We start from the raw sequence: 21465 nt of genomic DNA, 5'->3' as shown, positions 1-21465 counted from the left end.
GACAGCAGGCCTCTTTACTTGCTGCTGAGGCAGGAGGCTACTGAGAAGAGACGCCAGGCGCAGTCGGTGGTTTGAACAGACCCGGGGAGGAAGCAACAGACGAGGGCAAACATTCTTTAAAAGGTCAGAAACTCTTAAATAAGAGCTCATCATTAAGGTGTTGGTCAGGGCTGTCGGTCGTCTCCCTACATGTTTTACCTCCACATATAGTACATGTACCACAAGCACCACAAACATGATACAAAAAACGTCATCATCATGTTTTCGGATGTCAAAAAACGACAGGATATATAAAAAGAATCCTATATACACTGAGGTAAATCAATAAGAGACAAACCAATGGACAAATATTATCATTGGTCAGTACCATCAGAATGGTATCCTGGGGTCGAATCACTCACACAAACCCACTGTTTGGTCAAACAGCTTGAGTGACGGTCGCTTGGTAGCTACAAGGCAACTATGGAAATATGTGGAGCTCGGGTGCCCAACAGAATTTGCCTTAAATATGCTTTTCCACGTTAGTCATGTCTCCTTCCCTTTTCAACGTTATATAAACAAGGATTTTAAATAAATATTATGAATATCACCCTCTAGCGTACAAGCCAAGCCAGCCGTCAACACGTCCTCACGTCCTCTCATTCAGAGGCAGCTGATGAAGATAAGTGCTGAAAGTTATTTTATGTGGTATTGTGTTGGTTTGGTGTCGCGTTCATTTTCAATTCAATCAATTCAAAACGGAAGCAGAATCTCTTAATGATCGAGCATTCATTCTCAATTATTTGTTTGATGGTTGGGATGGGAGGAGCCTCTTGACAGTTGGGATGGGAGGAGCCTGTTGATAGTTGGGATGGGAGGAGCCTCTTGAGCCAAAGGCTTTGCAGTATTTGAATTTGGAATAAAATCGACTTCTTGAATTGAATCAATTGAAAGTGAATGGACTCCAAACCCTTGAACTGGCATAACGTGATAGCGACTGAAACAAATCTACTCTGACATGAGACAGAGAAGAGATTTGAATTTTACGCGGACATTGGGAACAATAAACCTGACGTAATCAGAGGCCTTTTCCCATCGTCTTAATGTCCCTGTAGTAGCTTAGAACATGCAGAGGTTTAATGCCATGAAAATGAACCAATAGCTTTTTCATATAACCAAAGATGATCTAATAAATGACACATAAAAAGCAGCGGCGATGTGATGAAAGTGGAACAGTTTCCGTCTGGCGCTATCGTTAACACTGAAACTGCAGGATACGTTTCAAACAGATTTGTTTTCTCCGGATCTACAGGTCAGAAAAACGTATAGTGTCAAAATGTCCAGAACACCTTCAACTTGTAAGAGCAGGTCCAATATTAACCTCGATGTCTATGGTAAAGGAAGGAAAATAGCCACATTCAGCCAAAACCTCTACATCTCTCATTGGGGTGAATGGAGCCTGTGCTGCTGTGGGCGGGGCAGTCAGCCAATGGCGCGTCTCGTGTAGCTCACGTGACGCATTACAGGAAGTGAGAAGGACTTGGTTAGTCTCCATTTGAAATATCTCTGATATAACGTACGGTTATATCTATAACCATAGTTATATGAGTATAGCTACCGCTCTGCGTCCTACTGAAACACATCCTTACGCCAGTATAATACTGAATAAAATCTCCACATGCACCTTTATACACCTATTCGCCTGGCCACACCCCCACGCACGGCAGAGGCGGCAATAGAGAATCGCTGGTGAAGGGTGATGTTGCCAGCGCTCAAACCCTCCGATGAAGACATTATAGCTTAGCCTTTTCTCTAAACTTGTGAGAAAAATAAAGAAATAATGTCTAACAGCTCCAATCTTCAAACACTTTACACTAAACTCGAGTGGTGTACACAGACACTCGCCGTGGTGAAAGTAAGGAAGGAGCTGATAGTATGGCCACACCCCTGCTTATGTAGAGGAGCGGATGGGGGTGTGGCCAGGCGAATAGGTGTATAAAGGTGCATGTGGAGATTTTATTCAGTATTATACTGGCGTAAGGATGTGTTTCAGTAGGACGCAGAGCGGTAGCTATACGATCTATAACCTATATGTCCCTGTAGTAGCTTAGAACACGCAGAAATCTTTAACCTTAAAACAACAGAACTGAAGGTAACAGGAGAGGAGCAAACAAAAGAGAAAGATACTTCAAGTTGGAGAACAGCATCCTAGTCAGATGTTTATATTCATTGAAATTCCGTTATATATTCCATAGTCTCTAAGATATCCACCGTCTCAGATTCATAACCAGGAATGATTTTGGTTCTGATAGCAGCAACGTTCTCCCTCCTCTCTCTCCCTCCCTCAGCCGACCAATGGAACAAAAAAAATCAACTTTTAAACTCCGCCCGTAACTACCATCATCACGTCTCTCCAGGGAGTGGTCGGACCACAGGACGAGATATGTCACGATGATCAATAAGTTCCATTGGAATGATCATTGTAACACGATTATCAATAAGTACACAAATCTCCATTAGAAATGAATGGGAGCTGGTTACAAAAAAACAACTAAAATGAACTAAAATCTTCAAAAATGAAAACAACCTGAATAACCGCATTCCTATGAGGTGGATCTGGGCACCCAAGGCAGTAACACGACAGCATGACGAAGCTAAGAAGCACACTGTGATTTAATTTGCTTTATACACCTTTAAGACTCAAAATGTCCGTTTGTACAATATAATGAAGCTAGTTCAGCCTAACAACTTTAAAATAAGTACCCAGTATAGCTCAGTGGGTAGAGCATGGCACTAACGCAGCCAGGGTGAGGGGTTCCACTCCCTGTGTAGAGCATGGCACTAACGCAGCCAGGGTGAGGGGTTCCACTCCCTGTGTAGAGCATGGCACTAACACAGCCAGGGTGAGGGGTTCGACTCCCTGTGTAGAGCATGGCACTAACACAGCCAGGGTGAGGGGTTCCACTCCCTGTGTAGAGCATGGCACTAACACAGCCAGGGTGAGGGGTTCGACTCCCTGTGTAGAGCATGGCACTAACACAGCCAGGGTGAGGGGTTCCACTCCCTGTGTAGAGCATGGCACTAACACAGCCAGGGTGAGGGGTTCCACTCCCTGTGTAGAGCATGGCACTAACGCAGCCAGGGTGAGGGGTTCCACTCCCTGTGTAGAGCATGGCACTAACACAGCCAGGGTGAGGGGTTCCACTCCCTGTGTAGCTCAGTGGGTAGAGCATGGCACTAATACAACACAGCCAGGGTGAGAGGTTCGACTCCCTGTGTAGCTCAGTGGGTAGAGCATGGCACTAACACTGCCAGGGCCGGGGGTTCAATTCCCGCTGGCATCATCCATACTATAAATGGATCCACTCACAGTGCTGTGAGGTGCTTTGGATTAAAAGCCTCCAGCAGATGATATGTTGTCTAAACCTGCCCGTCTCTGTTCCGTCACATGAAGACACCGAGACGACACTGAGAGGCCACTAGAGTGAGTCTGTCTAGTTAGCAGCAAGAATGATCAAATGCACGACTTCAGTCTTTAGCGCATGCAGTGTATCTGTGAGCAGAAGGGCCTCTGTGGGTCTCAGCAGATGTTCCCCGGTCACTGAACGCAGACAAGGCCTGTAGCCCCTGAGGCCTGTAGTCCCCTGAGGCATGTAGCCCCTGAGGCCTGTAGTCCCCTGAGGCCTGTAGTCCCCTGAGGCCTGTATTCCCCTGAGGCCTGTAGCCCCCTGAGGCCTGTAGTCCCCTGAGGCATGTAGCCCCTGAGGCCTGTAGTCCCCTGAGGCCTGTATTCCCCTGAGGCCTGTAGCCCCCTGAGGCCTGTAGTCCCCTGAGGCATGTAGCCCCTGAGGCCTGTAGTCCCCTGAGGCCTGTAGCCCCTGAGGCCTGTAGCCCGTGAGGCCTGTAGTCCCCTGAGGCCTGTAGCCCCTGAGGCCTGTAGCCCCCTGAGGCCTGTATTCCCCTGAGGCCTGTAGCCCCCTGAGGCCTGTAGCCCCTGAGGCCTGTAGTCCCCTGAGGCCTGTAGCCCCTGAGGCCTGTAGCCCCTGAGGCCTGTAGTCCCCTGAGGCCTGTAGCCCCTGAGGCCTGTAGTCCCCTGAGGCCCGTAGTCCCCTGAGGCCTGTAGCCCCTGAGGCCTGTAGTCCCCTGAGGCCTGTAGTCCCCTGAGGCCCGTAGTCCAGAGGCCTGTAGCCCCTGGGGCCTGTAGTCCCCTGAGGCCTGTAGCCCGTGAGGCCTGTAGTCCCCTGAGGCATGTAGCCCCTGAGGCCTGTAGCCCCTGAGGCCTGTAGTCCCCTGAGGCCTGTAGCCCCTGAGGCCTGTAGTCCCCTGAGGCCTGTAGCCCCTGAGGCCTGTAGTCCCCTGAGGCCTGTAGCTCCTGAGGCCTGTAGTCCCCTGAGGCCTGTAGCCCCTGAGGCCTGTAGCCCCTGAGGCCTGTAGTCCCCTGAGGCCTGTAGCCCCTGAGGCCTGTATCCCCTGAGGCCTGTAGTCCCCTGAGGCCTGTAGTCCCCTGAGGCCTGTAGCCCCTGAGGCCTGTATCCCCTGAGGCCTGTAGTCCCCTGAGGCCCGTAGCATTACAGCAGGCTGCCTGTGACCATATAAAGACTAGATGGCGCAAGGCGGAGTCTCCCACGTAGTTCACCGGTGGCCATCTTGCTACAGTTAACTACTGCTTTAAGGTGAGTGATCTGCACAAACAAAAGTACTCTTAACTTGCTGAAATCTTGACGGATTTACAAACGGTTTGGTTTATTACAAACGTTATTAATGTGGCTATGATTCTTGGTTGGAAGAATTTTTATAAAAAAAAATGATTTTCATATGAAAGTCCATTATAAGTATGCAGTATGATAACTACATTTCTGACGTCTTTAACAAACCAAACGGTTGAAAATGTTGCAAGCTATGGTTATTTCAATAGTACATGCACTATAGACATTCATGTTATGAGTGGGCTTGCTACCCTGTAGCAAGATGGCCACCATGTGGCAACGTCAGTCTCCGTTGGCCAGCAGCGGGGGTGAGTCATCTAGTCTTTATATATATCTATGACAGCAGGCTGCCTGTGACCACAGAAGAAGAATGCTTTCTTTGTTGCGCGATGGGACTCCTGGAGGAAGCTAGAGTCATAGCAGCCACATGAACGTCCGCCGTTAAATTAAACGGAACAATGGCCACTACAGAATGATCTTAGGCTGCGTTCACACGGCAAGCCTTAGTGCTCAATTCTGATTTATTGCTCAGATCCAAGATTTCTTTTGTTTGGCTGTTTCACATTATTATTATTATAAAATATTTTATTTTTATGTGACCGATATCAGATTCCAGTGTGAACTGGTCACGCTCCTGAACTGACCTGCATTCGCAAATGCTTTTTCTTGTACAGAGGTATCACCTCATGTCTGTATTCACAGAGTGACTCCCACCAGCGCAGAATTGTGAAGTCTCAGGAATTCGAGACACGAGAGGAGCGTGACCAGTTCACACTGGAATCTGATATTGGCCACATTTAAAAAATAATGTGAACAGATCTGAGCAATAAATGAGAATTGAGCACTAAGGCTTGCAGTGTGAACCCAGCTTTAAACAGGAGCTGAGGGGCTTCCTGCTCCCTGGAGATAATGACCCTGCAGGACACACATCCTACATCAACAGAGAATCACGTCATATAAGGCTTCCTCCTACACACACACACACTCTCACTCTCTCACACACACACACACACACACACACACACACACACACACACACACACACACACACACACACACACACTCACACACACTTCCATCAAATACAAAGGAATGACTTTCCATATTAGAGGTATAGATATCAATCAGTTCTAAGTGTGTAGTTCTATGCCTGCGATGTACACACACAAAGCACAGGGACGCACACGAATACAGCCATATATACACCTATACAAACATATATACACATAGGACACTTAATAAAATATTGCATATATCACTGCATATTTAACAAGGCTGCGTGAGGCTCTGTTTACAGTATAAAAACTATGAATCTGTAAAGAAAAGGTATTTCGGTCAAATGCATAATGATGACGCGCCCGTTGGGATGTGAACCCATGTGAATGTGGCTGCGGCTCCCAAGGGCACGGAACACCGAGTATTCACCAGGGGCACGGAACACAGAGTATTCACCAGTAGCAACGAAAATCCGCGAAGAGACAGGATCCCGTCCGTCGCCTCTGGAGTCCAGCAGAGAGGTTACCGTGGACGACGACCCCCGTATGTCTCACAGCATCGGTAGCCAATCGGAGAGTACGCCACTGTGACGTACTTAGGTATAAAAAAGGTCACCGGTCGTCCCTGCTGGTGAAAACCTGAGTGTAACAGTGGTGACAGGGTGGACAACACTGTGGAGGCGGGCCATGCTTCCATTGGCAGGGACAGACATTAGCAACTGAGACAAGAGGCGTGACCTTTGACCTCCGTCCATCTGACTGATCTCACAGGGTCTGGATAGGAATTCTACACTAAACCCAGTCCTTCGTACCGATATTAGAGATTTGTCCGAATGACTGGAGGTCTGGAATGCCCTCCGACTGACTCTGAAGCTGAAGGTTCTTCCTTCTCTTGCTGCATTTTAAAGGTATGATCTCAGACCACTGTGTGGACTTGTAGCTGTCTTAGCTGATTTTCTATTGTTTATTCTTATCTATTTTGTCAATATGTATTAAATTGCTGATAAACTGTGTCTTGTTTTGTCAGCTCATCGTCGCTGTAAATGAGGGTAACCTCAGTGTCTTACGACTTGAAATAAAGGTTTGAAATTAAATGAAAATGACAATCAGTGTGCAATATACTGTAGAGCAATATGCCCTAACCCTAACAATATAGCAGCCTTTTTTAAGACTATTTCTGATTTATTGAATGGAGCATAACATGGCAGGGTTTGATGACAGAACGCTGCCTCTAAGTCTTTATCCGCTTGACTTAGAGATTAGTGTACAGTAGGTGGACACTTTTACCAACAACTATAGTTTACCTGACAGCATTTCTCAGTAAGCTTTGGTCCTTGTAGGCCACTGATTTACATTATCCAGTAAGCTTTGGTCCTTGTAGAATAGAATAGAATAGAATAAAAATACTTTATTCACCCCGAGGGAAATTAGGCCACTGATTTACATTATCCAGTAAACGTTGTTCCTTGTAGGCCACTGATTTACATTATCCAGTAAACGTTGGTCCTTACTGATTTACATTATCCAGTAAGCTTTGATCCTTGTAGGCCACTGATTTACATTATCCAGTAAACGTTGGTCCTTACTGATTTACATTATCCAGTAAACGTTGTTCCTTGTAGGCCACTGATTTACATTATCCAGTAAACGTTGGTCCTTACTGATTTACATTATCCAGTAAACGTTGTTCCTTGTAGGCCACTGATTTTCATTATCCAGTAAACGTTGGTCCACTCCTTACTGATTTACATTATCCAGTAAACGTTGTTCCTTGTAGGCCACTGATTTACATTTTGCCTCATCTGCCAATCCCCATCCCATTCACTGCCTCAGATGTTGTTGTTGAGTGTCCTGTTGCACTCTGGGAAGCCACAGCCACGTTGATAAGACACTGGTCTCTGCTCTCTGTGATAGGAGGAGACAGCATGAGGAGACAGGAGAGGTATCTGACGTGAGGAGCCACGCTAGGTGCAGTTAGAACAGGAACACAACTCTCTGGTGGGATCAGAGAACATCATCAACTCATCTCTGACATAAACAATTAGAAAGAAATCCAAACAAGCTTTGCAAGTAAATCCTTGGTTTACAGGCAAAGTAAGAGTATCTACTGATTAGGGCTGGGCGATTAATCGATTGTATCGATTAATTCGAATGAATGATTTAGGACGATTTCGAAAAATTTAAATCGATAAAAAAAAAATTATAATTAAAAATTGTCACCTTTTATTTTACAAAAAGTGATGTTTGGTGAAAGTTAGATTTGCACTTTATTATTCATTCTTGTTTGATGATCAAGAGGCACATTTTATTTGTTTTAAGTGAAGTTTGGTGAAAAAGCAAGTTATTGCACTGTTTGATCAAGAGTAACCTTTTATATATATATATATATATATATATATATATATATATATATATATATATGAGTGCTGTCAATAGATACAAAAAGAAATATCTGTAATTAATCTAGATTAAAAATGGCATTTTTCTACTTACGTAAGACCGAAGCTTGTAACAGATATTTACTTGAGTAAAATCATGGAATTAATGTAGAATCAACACAAATAAAGTATATTTAGATTAGACTGTATGAACTACCAGTAATATAAATCATATTAACAACAAAAATGTGTTCCATCTTCATGTCAGATGATTTTCAAAAAGGTGCATGAGTCAATGCAGAAAACGCTTTAAATAATTAAAATGTATCTCCAAAGTTAAAGCATTAACTTTGACAGCCCTAATATATATATATATATAATATATAATATATTTTTTTAAGTGAAGATTGGTGAAAGTTAGGTTTTGTGTCAAATAAAAACAAAGGTTATTTGAATGATTTCGTTGGCGTTTCTAGTTTTCAAGAGAAAAAAAAACTATTAAAATCGGGAATCGGATTATTTAAAAAAAAATCTGAGATTTTATTTTTAGGCCATATCGCCCAGCCCTACTACTGATTCCTCGCCACTGATTCCACCTGAGATCATCACCATAACCTCATTCTGACTGGAGATCATCATCATAACCTCACCATAACCTCATTCTGACTGGAGATCATCACCATAACCTCATTCTGACTGGAGATCATCACCATAACCTCATTCTGACTGGAGATCATCATCATAACCTCATTCTGACTGGAGATCATCATCATAACCTCATTCTGACTGGAGATCATCACCATAACCTCATTCTGACTGGAGATCATCACCATAACCTCACCCCTTGTCCTTGCTTTCAGAGAAGCTCAACAGTCTGAATGAGGTCACTGGAGGAGGGATTTAAAAGCGGTTGTGAATTTCCTGGTGGACTGAACTTAGCGTGACTTCTCTCACAGTGAAGGAGGTGTCTGCATTGATGTGGCCTACAGTCAATGGCCTAGAAGTATTGGAACAGTGAGCTAAAGTTGGTATTTTTGCTGTTGTCAACGTTAACATGGTTTAACATCTAATCATCTAATCTAAAGCAGACAGTTATTATTTTGTCTTATATGCATCTGTCGATGGTAAATCCATGTTACACCGTAGATGAATCAACAGCCAGACTAGAAACCTGTTTCATGCTTCTTGCAGTCGGCGTGGTCCACGCGGCAGACGCGCGGATGAGGGGCGGCACTGCACAGACTGCGCTGAAACGTTTGGCGTCGCTACGGTGACAGAATGCGCACTCCGATCACAGAGCCGTTCCGACCGCCATAACTACGAGACAACGTTCACAGAGACAGAGAGCGCCGTCCGCACCGTGAAGCCGAGCGCAGGAAGCAGGAAACAGGTCTAAGACCCAGTAGACGTGCCCCGTCTTTCAACCGCCTGGGAAATGCCTTTCAGCGGCTGCCTGTCTTCCAGGGCGCTGAGCTGGGCTGTGTCTCAACCACAACCAACTGCTTTCATTCAGCGGTCACCAGGAAGGAAAGATCTGAACTTTTTGATGGGTTGAACACACCTGCCGTGCGTCTACACTGACAGCAATGGATTTGCAGATGCAGAAGGCATAGTGTGTTTACAGTAGCTCACTGTTGCAACACTCTTGCTTTTAACTGGGTGCTGGTAAAGATCAAGATGGCTGAAAGGTAACTTCCTCTCTGCTTCCTCTCTACTTGCTCTTTGCTTCTGTCTCTGACCACAGGTCATGGATGAGAAAGGAACCTGCTTATCCTGTGACCACAGGAGCTGCTGGATTCCGATGTAGAATCCTCTAAATAGAAGTTGTCGGCGCCTGCTGGACTGGGGCTGGTAGAGAGAGTGAACGTAGCAGCCACGGCCAAAGTTTACAAGCAAAAATACAACCATGTTTGCTGTCCGGTGGCTGGAGTCAGGAGTCTTTCCCAGCTGAAATAAGAGAGTCCAACCTCCACGAGTTCCACCGTCGACAGAGTCCACGTACAGTTCCACCGTCAGAGTGCATAAAAAGTTCTAATGCTGAGACCATAAAAAGTTCCAACTTGTGAATTCTCTGAGCAGAGCCAGTGTGACAGTCGGTCTTCAAACGTACTTTTAAAAAAGAAAAGAGAGAAATTCTCTGTCTCTTTACGGGTTCTACCGTTGGGACAGAGGGATGAGGTATTCCTCCTCTCTTTCTGTCTTTCCTTCGTTCCGTCTCGGTCTCTCTATATCAGTCGATGGTAAAGATTCCTTGCCGTTTCAAGAGTCCGTCTAGAATAATGCGGGCGTTGTCGTCCAGCGTTCTTCCCCTCCCTGTTCTTTGTAACTGAGATGTCAACGGAGAACATCTAGAATCTATTCACATCCCTCTCCCTCTCTCCCTCTCTCTGGAGAGGGGAAGAGAGGATAGGGGAGGAGAAGAGAGAAGAGGAGAAGAGAGGAGGGGAAGAGTGGAGAGGAGAAGAGAGGAGAAGAGGGGAAGAGAAGAGAGGAGAAGAGAGAAGAGAGGGGAAGAGAGGAGAGGAGAAGAGAGGGTATAGGAGAGGAGATGGGAGGAGAAGAGAGAAGAGAGAAGAGGAGAGGAGAGGGGAAGAGTGGAGAGGAGAAGAGAGGAGAAGAGGAGAGAGGCGAGAGTATAGGAGGAGAGGATAAGTGAGAAGAGGAGAAGAGAGGGGAAGAGAAGAGAGGAGAGGTGAAGAGAGAGTATAGGAGAGGAGAGGGGAGGAGAAGAGAGGGGAAGAGAATAGAGGTGAGGAGAAGAGAGAAGATGAGAGGGGAAAAGAGCTGAGGAGAGGAGAAGAGAGGAGAAGAAAGGAGAGAAGAGAGGAGAGGAGAAGAGAAGAAAGGAGAGGAAAAGAGAGGAGAGGAGAAGAGAGCAGCCCCCCCTCTACATCTTAATGCCCTCCTGTTGACTGAGCTGCGACAGAGACTTCTTGATGCGCAGCGCGGTGAGCCGGGCGGCTCCGTTGGCATACCAGCACTCCCTCATGATCTTAGCCATCACACGCAGCACCTGGAGAGGCAGAGGGAGGGAAGCTGAATCAATTCAATATGTTTACTGTAATTTGGGTCTGCATTTCCATTATGATATAATGTGTATACAAATTCATTCTTTTAGCAGTCTTTTCATCTTGCATTCTGGGAGGAGATCTCAGTATAGATCTCCACCTGTCACATGTATCCATGTATCAATAGTCTACCTCACAGCTCTGCCAGCGGTTAGGGGTGTGTGTGTGTGTGTGTGTGTGTGTGTGTGTGTGTGTGTGTGTGTGTGTGTGTGTGTGTGTGTGTGTGTGTACCTCACAGCTCTGCCAGCGGTTGGGGATGTGTGTGTGTGTGTGTGTGTGTGTGTGTGTGTGTGTGTGTGTGTGTGTGTGTGTGTGTGTGTGTGTGTGTGTGTGTGTGTGTGTGTGTGTGTACCTCACAGCTCTGCCAGTGGTTAGGGATGTGTGTGTGTGTGTGTGTGTGTGTGTGTGTAAGTTTCAAGTTTCTTTAATATTTGTCATACAGAAGTACAGAATACTTTTATACAAAATGCTTCTTACTGTTACGCTCCAGAGACTGTGCAAGACAAGATAAGTATGAAATAAAATAACATAGTAAAATTAGAAGTAAAAAAATGAGGTCACAGTGTTCAGTTTAGACATATGTACAATGTTCGATGCAGAATAGACGTAGTTACCATACAATATACAATACTGTGCAGTGTACTAATATACAATACTATATAGTGCAAGGCAGAAATGGGACAAGGTGCAATTTAGGTACAATTCACAGTAGGTGTACGAGTTGTAGTGCAAATCCTTTATCAATAAATATAAAGTGTAAAGTGTGTTTGTGTGATCTAAAGTGTGGAGAGTGGGTGCTGCAGTGTGTTGTTTGTTTGAGTGAGTGTGTGCGTGTGGGTGTGTGTGCTGTGTGCATTTGATGGTTGTTGCATAGTGTTTATTGTTCGTTTAGCAGCCTGATGGCCTGGGGATAGAAGCTTCTTCTGAGTCTTTCTGTGCTCGCCTTAAGACTCCGGTATCGCTTGCCTGACCGCAGCAGTTCAAAGAGGCAGTTGTTCGGGTGGCTCGAGTCCTTAATAATTCTCTTAGCCTTCCCCTTGCACCGCTTGTTGTAAATGTTCTGGAGGGTGGGAAGCCCCCCTCCAATTGTGCGTTCGGCTGAACGTGTCACTCTTTGTAGTCTGCTACGGTCTTGTGCAGTGCTATTCCCAAACCAGGAGGTGATGTTGCCGGTCAGGATGCTCTCTATTGTACATGAGTAGAAGTTCCTAAGGATCTTCTGACTGACTTGGAACTTCCTTAGGCGCCTGAGGAAGTAGAGGCGTTGTCGTGCCTTCTTCACAACACTGTCAATGTGTGTGGTCCATGTCAAGTCCTCGGATATGTGGGCTCCGAGGTACTTGAAATTGTTCACTCTCTCAACCGGTGCCCCGTTGATGCTGAGGGGGCTGTAGTCCTTGTGTGTGTGTGTGTGTGTGTGTGTACCTCACAGCTCTGCCAGCGGTTAGGGATGTTCGCTCGTAGTTTCTGTTCACAGACCACCTTCCTCATCTCCTCCACAGACGGGTCAGATGGAACCAGGTCATAGTAAGGAAGCTGGTAGTCTTCATGAATACCTGAGATAATTATTAAGAGAGGAGAGGAGAGGAGAGGAGAGGAGAGGAGAGGAGAGGAGAGGAGAGGAGAGGAGAGGAGAGGAGAGGAGAAAAGAGGGGAGGAGAGGAGAGGAGAGGAGAGGAGAGGAGAGAGGAGAGGAAAGAGGGGAGAGGATAGGAGAGGAGAGGAAAGGAGCGGAGAGGGGAGAGGAGAGAAAATAGGAGATGAGGGGAGAGAGAGGAGATGAGAGGAAAGAGGAGAGAGGATAAGAGAGAAGAGATGAGTGGAGAGAGATTTGTTTCAGTGGTAATTCACTCTGCCTCCACTGGGGGGCACTCTTCCACCACTTAGTTCTCTCTTGTGGCATCATTTCCCAGGACATTACTGATGAAATTACATCATCAGGACATTATAACACTAGCCTGCCTTCTCTCCACCACCACGTCCAGCCTTCTCCAAGGCAGCTCCCAGGCTCTGGAACCCTTCTGTAGTGTGGCAGTGAAAGGGTTAACCAATGGCACACTAGCAAGTGTGTAAGAGGGGAACCTTTTGGGGAAATGTTGCCCTCTCCTCCGAATGCCAAATAACCTGTTTCACAGCCATTGGCAGTCACACGGCCTGGCGTTTGCGGTAGTTTGATTGATAATATATTATATCCAAAGAAATATCCGGGACAGAGTTGATCAGTGGCAGGGTAGGGGCGGGTCTTCGCAGAATGCTGGTGGCGGGGAAACAATGCTGCCGTTGATGGCAGGCTGCTAGCTAGGAAAACTACAGTAAAGGTTCAGGTCAGCAGACGATGGCAGACTGCTAGCTAAGAAAACTATACAGTAAAGGTTCAGGTCAGCAGACGATGGCAGGCTGCTAGCTAAGAAAACTATACAGTAAAGGTTCAGCAGACGATGGCAGGCTGCTAGCTAAGAAAACTATACAGTAACGGTTCAGGTCAGCAGGCGATGGCAGGCTGCTAGCTAAGAAAACAACAGTAAAGGTTCAGCAGACGATGGCAGGCTGCTAGCTAAGGAAACTACAGTAAAGGTTCAGCAGACGATGGCAGGCTGCTAGCTAAGAAAACTACAGTAAAGATTCAGCAGACGATGGCAGGCTGCTAGCTAAGGAAACTACAGTAAGGGCTCAGCAGACGATGGCAGGCTGCTAGCTAAGAAAACTATACAGTAAAGGTGCAGGTCAGCAGACGATGGCAGGCTGCTAGCTAAGAAAACTATACAGTAAAGGTTCAGCAGACGATGGCAGGCTGCTAGCTAAGAAAACTATACAGTAACGGTTCAGGTCAGCAGGCGATGGCAGGCTGCTAGCTAAGAAAACAACAGTAAAGGTTCAGCAGACGATGGCAGGCTGCTAGCTAAGGAAACTACAGTAAAGGTTCAGCAGACGATGGCAGGCTGCTAGCTAAGGAAACTACAGTAAAGGTTCAGCAGACGATGGCAGGCTGCTAGCTAAGAAAACTACAGTAAAGATTCAGCAGACGATGGCAGGCTGCTAGCTAAGGAAACTACAGTAAGGGCTCAGCAGACGATGGCAGGCTGCTAGCTAAGAAAACTATACAGTAAAGGTTCAGGTCAGCAGACGATGGCAGGCTGCTAGCTAAGAAAACGACAGTAAAGGTTCAGCAGACGATGGCAGGCTGCTAGCTAAGGAAACTACAGTAAAGGTTCAGCAGACGATGGCAGGCTGCTAGCTAAGGAAACTACAGTAAGGGTTCAGCAGACGATGGCAGGCTGCTAGCTAAGGAAACTACAGTAAGGGCTCAGCAGGCGATGGCAGGCTGCTAGCTAAGGAAACTACAGTAAAGGTTCAGGCGTTACAGCCCTTGTGGACAGAAGAGTGGGGTTTTGTGTCTCAGAAGGAGTTAAACGCCATTTAGAAGTTAAACGGAGAGTGCTAAACGCCATTTCGAGACCAAACATAAGAAAACCTTCCAAGGACGAGGCAGACAAGGCTGAATCCATCCAACATGCCGTGTCCAGGTATGGATTGCAGCATTCTTGTACAGAGCTCATATATAAATAAAATTATTGAAACAGTTTCTATGCACGTTGCCTATATGGACGGAATACATTTTGATGTGGTGCCATAATTAAACTTAAACCTAAACTTAATGTTAACCGGGAGACCCATGTCTATTTTAACATGTAGAGCACTTATTTTAACATGCAGAGCACTTATTTTAACATGTAGACCACTTATATTAACAAAGACCACTTAAGGTGGCCGGCCCCATTGTGTTACATTGGTTTTGTGTTACATTGGTTTATAATTATGGGAGAAAATGTGTATTAAAACTGTTGCTATGCAGCATGCCCTATATGGACAGAATAAACTTTGGTGTTAAAGTTTAAACTTAATGTTAACCTTAACACTTTGAGTGCCACGGACGCTTTTTATCGTTAGTTCATGCCGCCAGTTGAATGCCAGCAACGCTATATAGCGTTTGTTTGTCGTATTTCTTTTTATTAACGATTTGAATTCATATTTCATCAATCGAGCCTCACGCTAGTGCTGCAGACTCTCTCTGAGCTCCATTGGGAAAATACCGCCCCTATCGTCTCTCCCTGTGGTACTGCACCCCATTGGATTAGACTGATGGGGGGGGGGGGGGGGGGGGGGGGTCCAGTTTCCTCATTTTACTTTTCCGTCAAGCCATCAGTAAATGACCATGTATGGCTTTGTCAGTATTCCAATGTACAGTGTACAGTGCCCCCCCCCCCCCTACCCAACCCCCCCCCCCCCCCACCTCCAATGTACAGCCCCCACCCACCCACCCAACCCCACCCCACCCACCCAACCTCCCCCAATGTACAGTTTCTACGTCAAATGTATATACACTATTTTTCTGGACACTTTTTGTATCACAAACAGTACTGTATTTGCAAATCTGATATGTTATAAATGTATAGATGTAGCAGTACTGTCTATCTGTATGTCATGTATGTCATATATGTTATGATGAATTGAAAATGGGGGACCCTGATGTAAACAAGACGAAAGTCTTTCTCTGGTCTGCATCCCCTTAACAATTGTATGTATTGAGCTGTACTGTACTGTACCCATTCTGCAATCTGTTAATAAACTTTTCAATCAATCAATCAATCAGACCGAAGTGATCGCCGAGCCGCAAAACAACGTGGAATACATATTTAGAGTACCCAGCGCTGAATCAATAAACGCGATCGATATTTGGAATGGCGATCAGGAATTAGAATAATTCTTTTGGAGAACATCTGATCTGAGGTAAGCAATTTATTTTACCAGTCTTGGGGTAATCGGATCTGTTTTCACCTATATATCAGCGTTTGCCCCATGTGTGTGTGTGTGTGTGTGTGTGTGTGTGTGTGTGTGTGTGTGTGTGTGTGTGTGTGTTGATCAGGAAATGAGAGAATATATTTTTCAGCCCGCTTCTCTAGCGTGCATAAGTACACATACTATCGATAATCTAGCGTTTATTTGAAAACTATTCATAAATAGGCCGAAAAATAACAAAAAAAATGTGTGTATTCCAGAATATCCCAGTAAATGCTGTTTATCACGGAATCTATATATTTTCCTGAAACTTTCAAGAAAACGAGGGCTTTTCAAAATGCTATAAAACGGAAATGAACCGATTAAAAAACAATCCGTTTCGACAATGTTGACTGCAAACAAGTCATTGATAAGCGACGGGCAGATTAGACACATAATTTAAGACATAGATTATGCGTTTAGAGCGCTATCATTGAAGTGGGTGGTGGCATTCAACGATAAATAGTGCACGCCACGCTGGCAATCAAAGTTGATATGGCAACACTGATTAACAAGAATTTATTTTATTTAATTTGATTGGATTGGATTGAGAAATGGGTCGACCCCTGATCTAGATGTTCTGAAGTCTTCTCTTAGCCCAGCAGGTCCATCCCAGTGTTTGTGTTACATTGTCTCACTGGCACCGCCCCTTTGTGTAAAGCCACTTTGAGTTGATTTATTTTATCATTTCTGTCATTCATGAATGGAACACTTTCCAGGAAGCACAAGAGCCCTGGTGAAATTACATACATAATATAATTCACATCCCTGTCTCTCTCTTTCTCACTCTCTCTCGTCCCTCTTGGCTAGGTGGAATGCATGTCACTCTCCATCTGTGTGTGTGTGTGTGTGTGTGTGTGTGTGTGTGTGCGTGCGTGCGTGCGTGCGTGCGTGCGTGCGTGCGTGCGTGTGTGTGTGTGTGCGCCCCAGGTTTCAGTACCATGTCAGTATTGGTCTAATTGTCAGTCAGTAGCCTCTAGTCCCAGATCAGCACTCCTTCAGTAAAATCCAGACTCGCTGATTTCATATCAGCTGTCTAACAACTAGCATCATCAACAAGGTCAGATACAAAACTAATGTAACGTCTTTAGTTTGTACAGAAATGAGATTAGATTAGATTAAAATGTTTTGTCATTATACAGCAAGTACAGTGCAACGAAAATAAGTTTGGCATCCAACCAGAGTGCAAATGTAACAGTAAAGTGCAATAGTAATATACAATGTACAGATGATTAAACTGGGTAAAAAATGTATAAATGAGTACTACTGAGTAATAGTGCTAATCAGATATATGTACAGAGTTGTAGTGTTAATATGTACAGTCAGTGATACAGGTATAAAGACACTATGGTAGTAAGTCATACTGGCCAGCAGCATAACTAGTAAGAGTAGGTAAGGGATATGTACATAATATAGTATATACAGATATGTAAAAAGGATTATATGCAGGTATATACAGACAGACGTGGATGAATATATATACAGTAAATATATGTATACGGCAGGGGTCGCCAATTAGGTTTTGCCGCGGGCCAGATTTTCCCCAAGCCCTTGCTTCACGGGCCAGGATCAAAAACAATGGCTAATTTAATATACTGATATTGAAAAAAGACAAACGTTTTTCTCTGGTCTGCATCCCCCCAACAACCGTGTGCACTGCGCCGCACTGCACTGCACCCACTCTGCAATCCGCCAAACAAAGTTCTCACTCATCCATTCATTCATGAACAGCTCTCAGCTGTTGCAGATCACCGCGGCGCCGGTGTTCTGCGCGCAGGAGTGCTGGCAGCAGAATTCGAGGAAGAGTAGAATTTTGCAGAACACCGGCGGGTGATGAACAGATCAGAATGCATGAAAACACGACTCACCATACCTTCTTGTTTGTTGTTAAGTCCTCCAAAATCCCTGCTAATGTTTGAAACATGTCATATCCACTCGCCGCCCTCCAATTCCAGATTGGCGTTGAATGCAGCTACTTTATCTGCCAACTTGCCTCGTTGTTGTTGTTGTTGTTGTCGCCACATATTATGCAGAGAGGACGTCGGCTCGGCACGCAAGAATCACCGACCTGTTACGATAAACCCGTATTTTAAGTATGGCTCCTGTTTATTAAAAGAAGCGTTATATTTCCCCGTTGCAAAGAATCTATCCAAAGATGTTTGTTTTGTTTTCTTCAACTCGCTCGCGAGTCGCATCTCGAACGCGGAAGTGAAAGTGTGTTAGGGAAAGACACAGGGCCCGGTGGGACTATTCCATTGGTTCTCCCAGTCCACCTGACCATTTCTAGCATTTCAATTGGCTATAGTGACAGACATGCTTTTGATGACTGCCGGTAGATAGATACAGCTTCACAATAAAAGACACCTTGGCGTCCCGAGTGAATATTTCCCGTGCGTCAAATAAATATCATATTCTCAAAATAATCTGACGGGCCAGAAATTATTGCTGGCGGGCCAATGTTGGCCCGCGGGCCGCCTATTGCCGATCCCTGGTATACGGTATAAAAACCTCTCAAAACGTGCTCCATGGTGCACCACAGCCAAGCAGTTTGCTTTTCAACATGTTTAGTAGTATGTTAAAATAAGTGTTACTTATTCTGTAATGTAGTCTACATTCTGACAGCTAGCATTGATATAGAGTGTCAGTAACATGGGTCCCTCAGTCCCTCCACTCTGCAGTAAACAGTGAAACACACAATACATTTCCTGGTCTCCCTTCCCACTTTATCCAATCAGGAGAGAGAACCCTAGATATTTGTACTTGTTTCAAGAAATCTTGCCAAGCCACATAAAACTAGTTCTTATTTCTTATTTTTGTCAGACCATTTTTGCAGTGTGGAGTTTATCTCTCCTGATTGGATAAAGTGGGAACGGGATACCAGGAAATGCATGTTGTGTTTACTGCAGAGCGGAGGGACCGGGAGACCCATGTTACACTCAGAATGTAGAGCTATTTGAACATGTAGACCACTTATTTTAACAAAGAAAATACCACTTAAAAGTGGCCCCATTGCGTTACATTGGTTTTGTGTTTAATTGGTTGGCACTGCAGTATCCAACAACAGCATGGATGAGGAGGATTCTGAACTGTCCCTTTAATCCAGACGGTTGTTTGTCCTGAAAGCCTAAGAACCAGATGGAACTGGTTTGGCCCTCTGGTAATCACCACACAACCTTCCATCCCTCCCTCCTCTCTCCATCCATCTATTCATCCATCCCTGCCTCCCTCTCTCCATACCTCCCTCCCTCTGTCTCCATCCCTTTCTCACTCTCTCCATCCCTCCCTCTCTCCATACATCCCTCCCTCCTTCCCTATGTCTCCCTCCCTTTCCCCACTCTCCATCCATCTCTCCCTCCCCTCTCTCCTTCCCTCCATCTCTCCCTCCCTCTCTCCCTCTCTCTATCCCTCCATCCTTCTCTCCCACCCGCTCTCCATCCCCCCTCCCTCCTTCTCCCCTCCCTCCTTCCCTCCCTCCATCCTTATCTCCCTCCCTCCTTATCTCCCACCCTCTCTCCATTCCCCTTCCCTCCTTCTCCCCTCCCTCTCTCCATTCCCCCTCCCTCCTTCTCCCCCCCCCCTCCCTCCCTCCCTCCATCCATCCCTCCCTCCATCCATCCATCCATCCCTCCCTCCCTCCATTTCCCCCTCCCTTCTTCTCCCCCCCTCCATCCCTCCCTCCATCCATCCATCCATCCATCCATCCATCCATCCATCCATCCATCCATCCATCCATCCATCTCTCCCTCCCTCCCTCCCTCCCTCCCTCCCTCCCTCCCTCCCTCCCTCCCTCCCTCCCTCCCTCCCTCAGTCCATACCTCCTATGGAGCATCTCCGTGCTATCTCCCAGAACACCAGGCCCATGGCGTAGATGTCAGCTCGTTTGAAGGACTCAAAGTGTTTCATGTTGATGGAGTCGTCTAGAACCTCTGGAGCCATATACCTGAGAAACAGACAAATATTATTATTATTATTATTATTATTATTATTATTATTATTATTATTATTATTATTATTATTATTATATAACACTAAAAATACAAAACAAATACATAAAAGCCACAAGAGCCCAGAGTAGGCAGTATATGATTGGTTGAGCCCAGAGAAGAGAGCATTAATCTCCTCACCGACAGGCATGTGCATGCAATATTCCACCTCGCAACTGCTTGCACTCAACAACTCCTCTACTCCACTATGCATCTCACTCATCAAAAAACTAGGGCCCTCATTTATCAACGTTGCGTACGCACAGATATGTGCGTAACCCGTGCGTACGATCATTTCTAAGCAAAGTGTGGTATTTATCAATTTGAACGTGAACTTGACTTTGTGCGTATATCTACGCACAGCTCGGATCATGCGTAGCTGACGCCCGGTGGTAGAATATCGTTACTGCAGACGGACGGCATATGCGCTCCTCAGTTCATGCATTCGTTTCAATGCGGAAATAAGCTTTCGTGCATTACTCCCGACACTGGCGCGTGTTCTGTATGAACCGTAATTCATTATAGTTCATTGTGAAATAGCGACAGTAGTGTAATTATAACGGGCTGGCTTGCTTGTTTGGCATGGGGGGCAGACGCAGAACACCCACCTCCAAACGCGATTAAATATTGTTTAAAATAAAAAGCGACATACTATTATTTTGTGTCATGTTTCCAAATAAGATTGGCCACAACTAAATGCTTTCTACTTCAATTTGTTGGTTAGAATAGATTACCTCGCTCCGTTGAAACTTCACTGAGCTCCGCGCACAGACATGATAATAATAATAACAACAATAATAATAATAGCTTCATTTTATATAGCGCCTTTCAAGAGACCCATGCAAGGTCGCTTTACATAGATAGGGGGGGAAATAACAAAGTAATAAACATAGTGGACAGACACACAACATATAAATATGATGATGGGATTCAAGTTCGCGTTTTTATTGATCACATAGGCAGGCTATACATAGGCTACATGGCACGGTCCATCGTGATATTGTAGATGGATCGAGTAATAGACTGTTATTACTGTACCACCCATGTAGCTGTCAAAGCTCCATCACAAATGCAGTTATGTGAATAGAAAGGGATTCCACTGTCGTTCTTGCCGGAAGGCATGCTGCATGTTTTCAATTAATTAAATAAAACGGATACTTTTTGCAAGGGTTTATGACTGTCATACAAATAATCAACCAACTACATACTGTAACTTTTCAGTGCACGTTCTTATTTACATTGTGACAACAGCCTTGTGAGCTCCCGCACACAGACATGATGGAATTCAAGTGCAAGTTTGTATTGATCACATATAGGCAGGCTACACATTGCGTATAGGCTACATCATACATGGCAGTGAGATTCATTGTTCTTGTATATGCTCTGGTATTATTGTTTATATAGGTTACCCAATACCGACATCAAAATAGATTGTATGCCTCTAGAAATCATATGCAGCAGGTAGAAAATTGACGGAAAATCCGTCGCGATTTGGAATAAAATTGAGGAGAACTTTAATC

The 21465-nt window shown here is 45.2% G+C and overlaps 1 protein-coding gene across 1 annotated transcript in view; it reads right to left on the bottom strand.

Annotated features, from left to right (window-relative positions):
* Nucleotides 1–8114: 8114 nt before the first annotated feature.
* Nucleotides 8115–21465, bottom strand: part of LOC311238693 (TGF-beta receptor type-1-like) — an 83793-nt gene continuing 70442 nt past the window's right edge. The window contains exons 7-9 of the mRNA XM_084326851.1: nt 19778–19902; nt 12552–12682; nt 8115–11071 (exon numbers count right to left, since the gene is read on the bottom strand). Coding sequence (XP_084182977.1) covers nt 10946–11071; nt 12552–12682; nt 19778–19902 — 382 coding nt within the window. The 3' untranslated portion in view covers nt 8115–10945. The remainder of the gene's footprint in view (nt 11072–12551; nt 12683–19777; nt 19903–21465) is intronic.

This window comes from Notolepis coatsorum (assembly GCF_963971535.1).
Source record: "Notolepis coatsorum genome assembly, chromosome: 13".
Taxonomy (NCBI): Eukaryota; Metazoa; Chordata; class Actinopteri; order Aulopiformes; family Paralepididae; genus Notolepis; species Notolepis coatsorum.
Note: the sequence above shows the minus strand (reverse complement) of the source record. Positions and strands in the feature narration are given on the sequence as shown.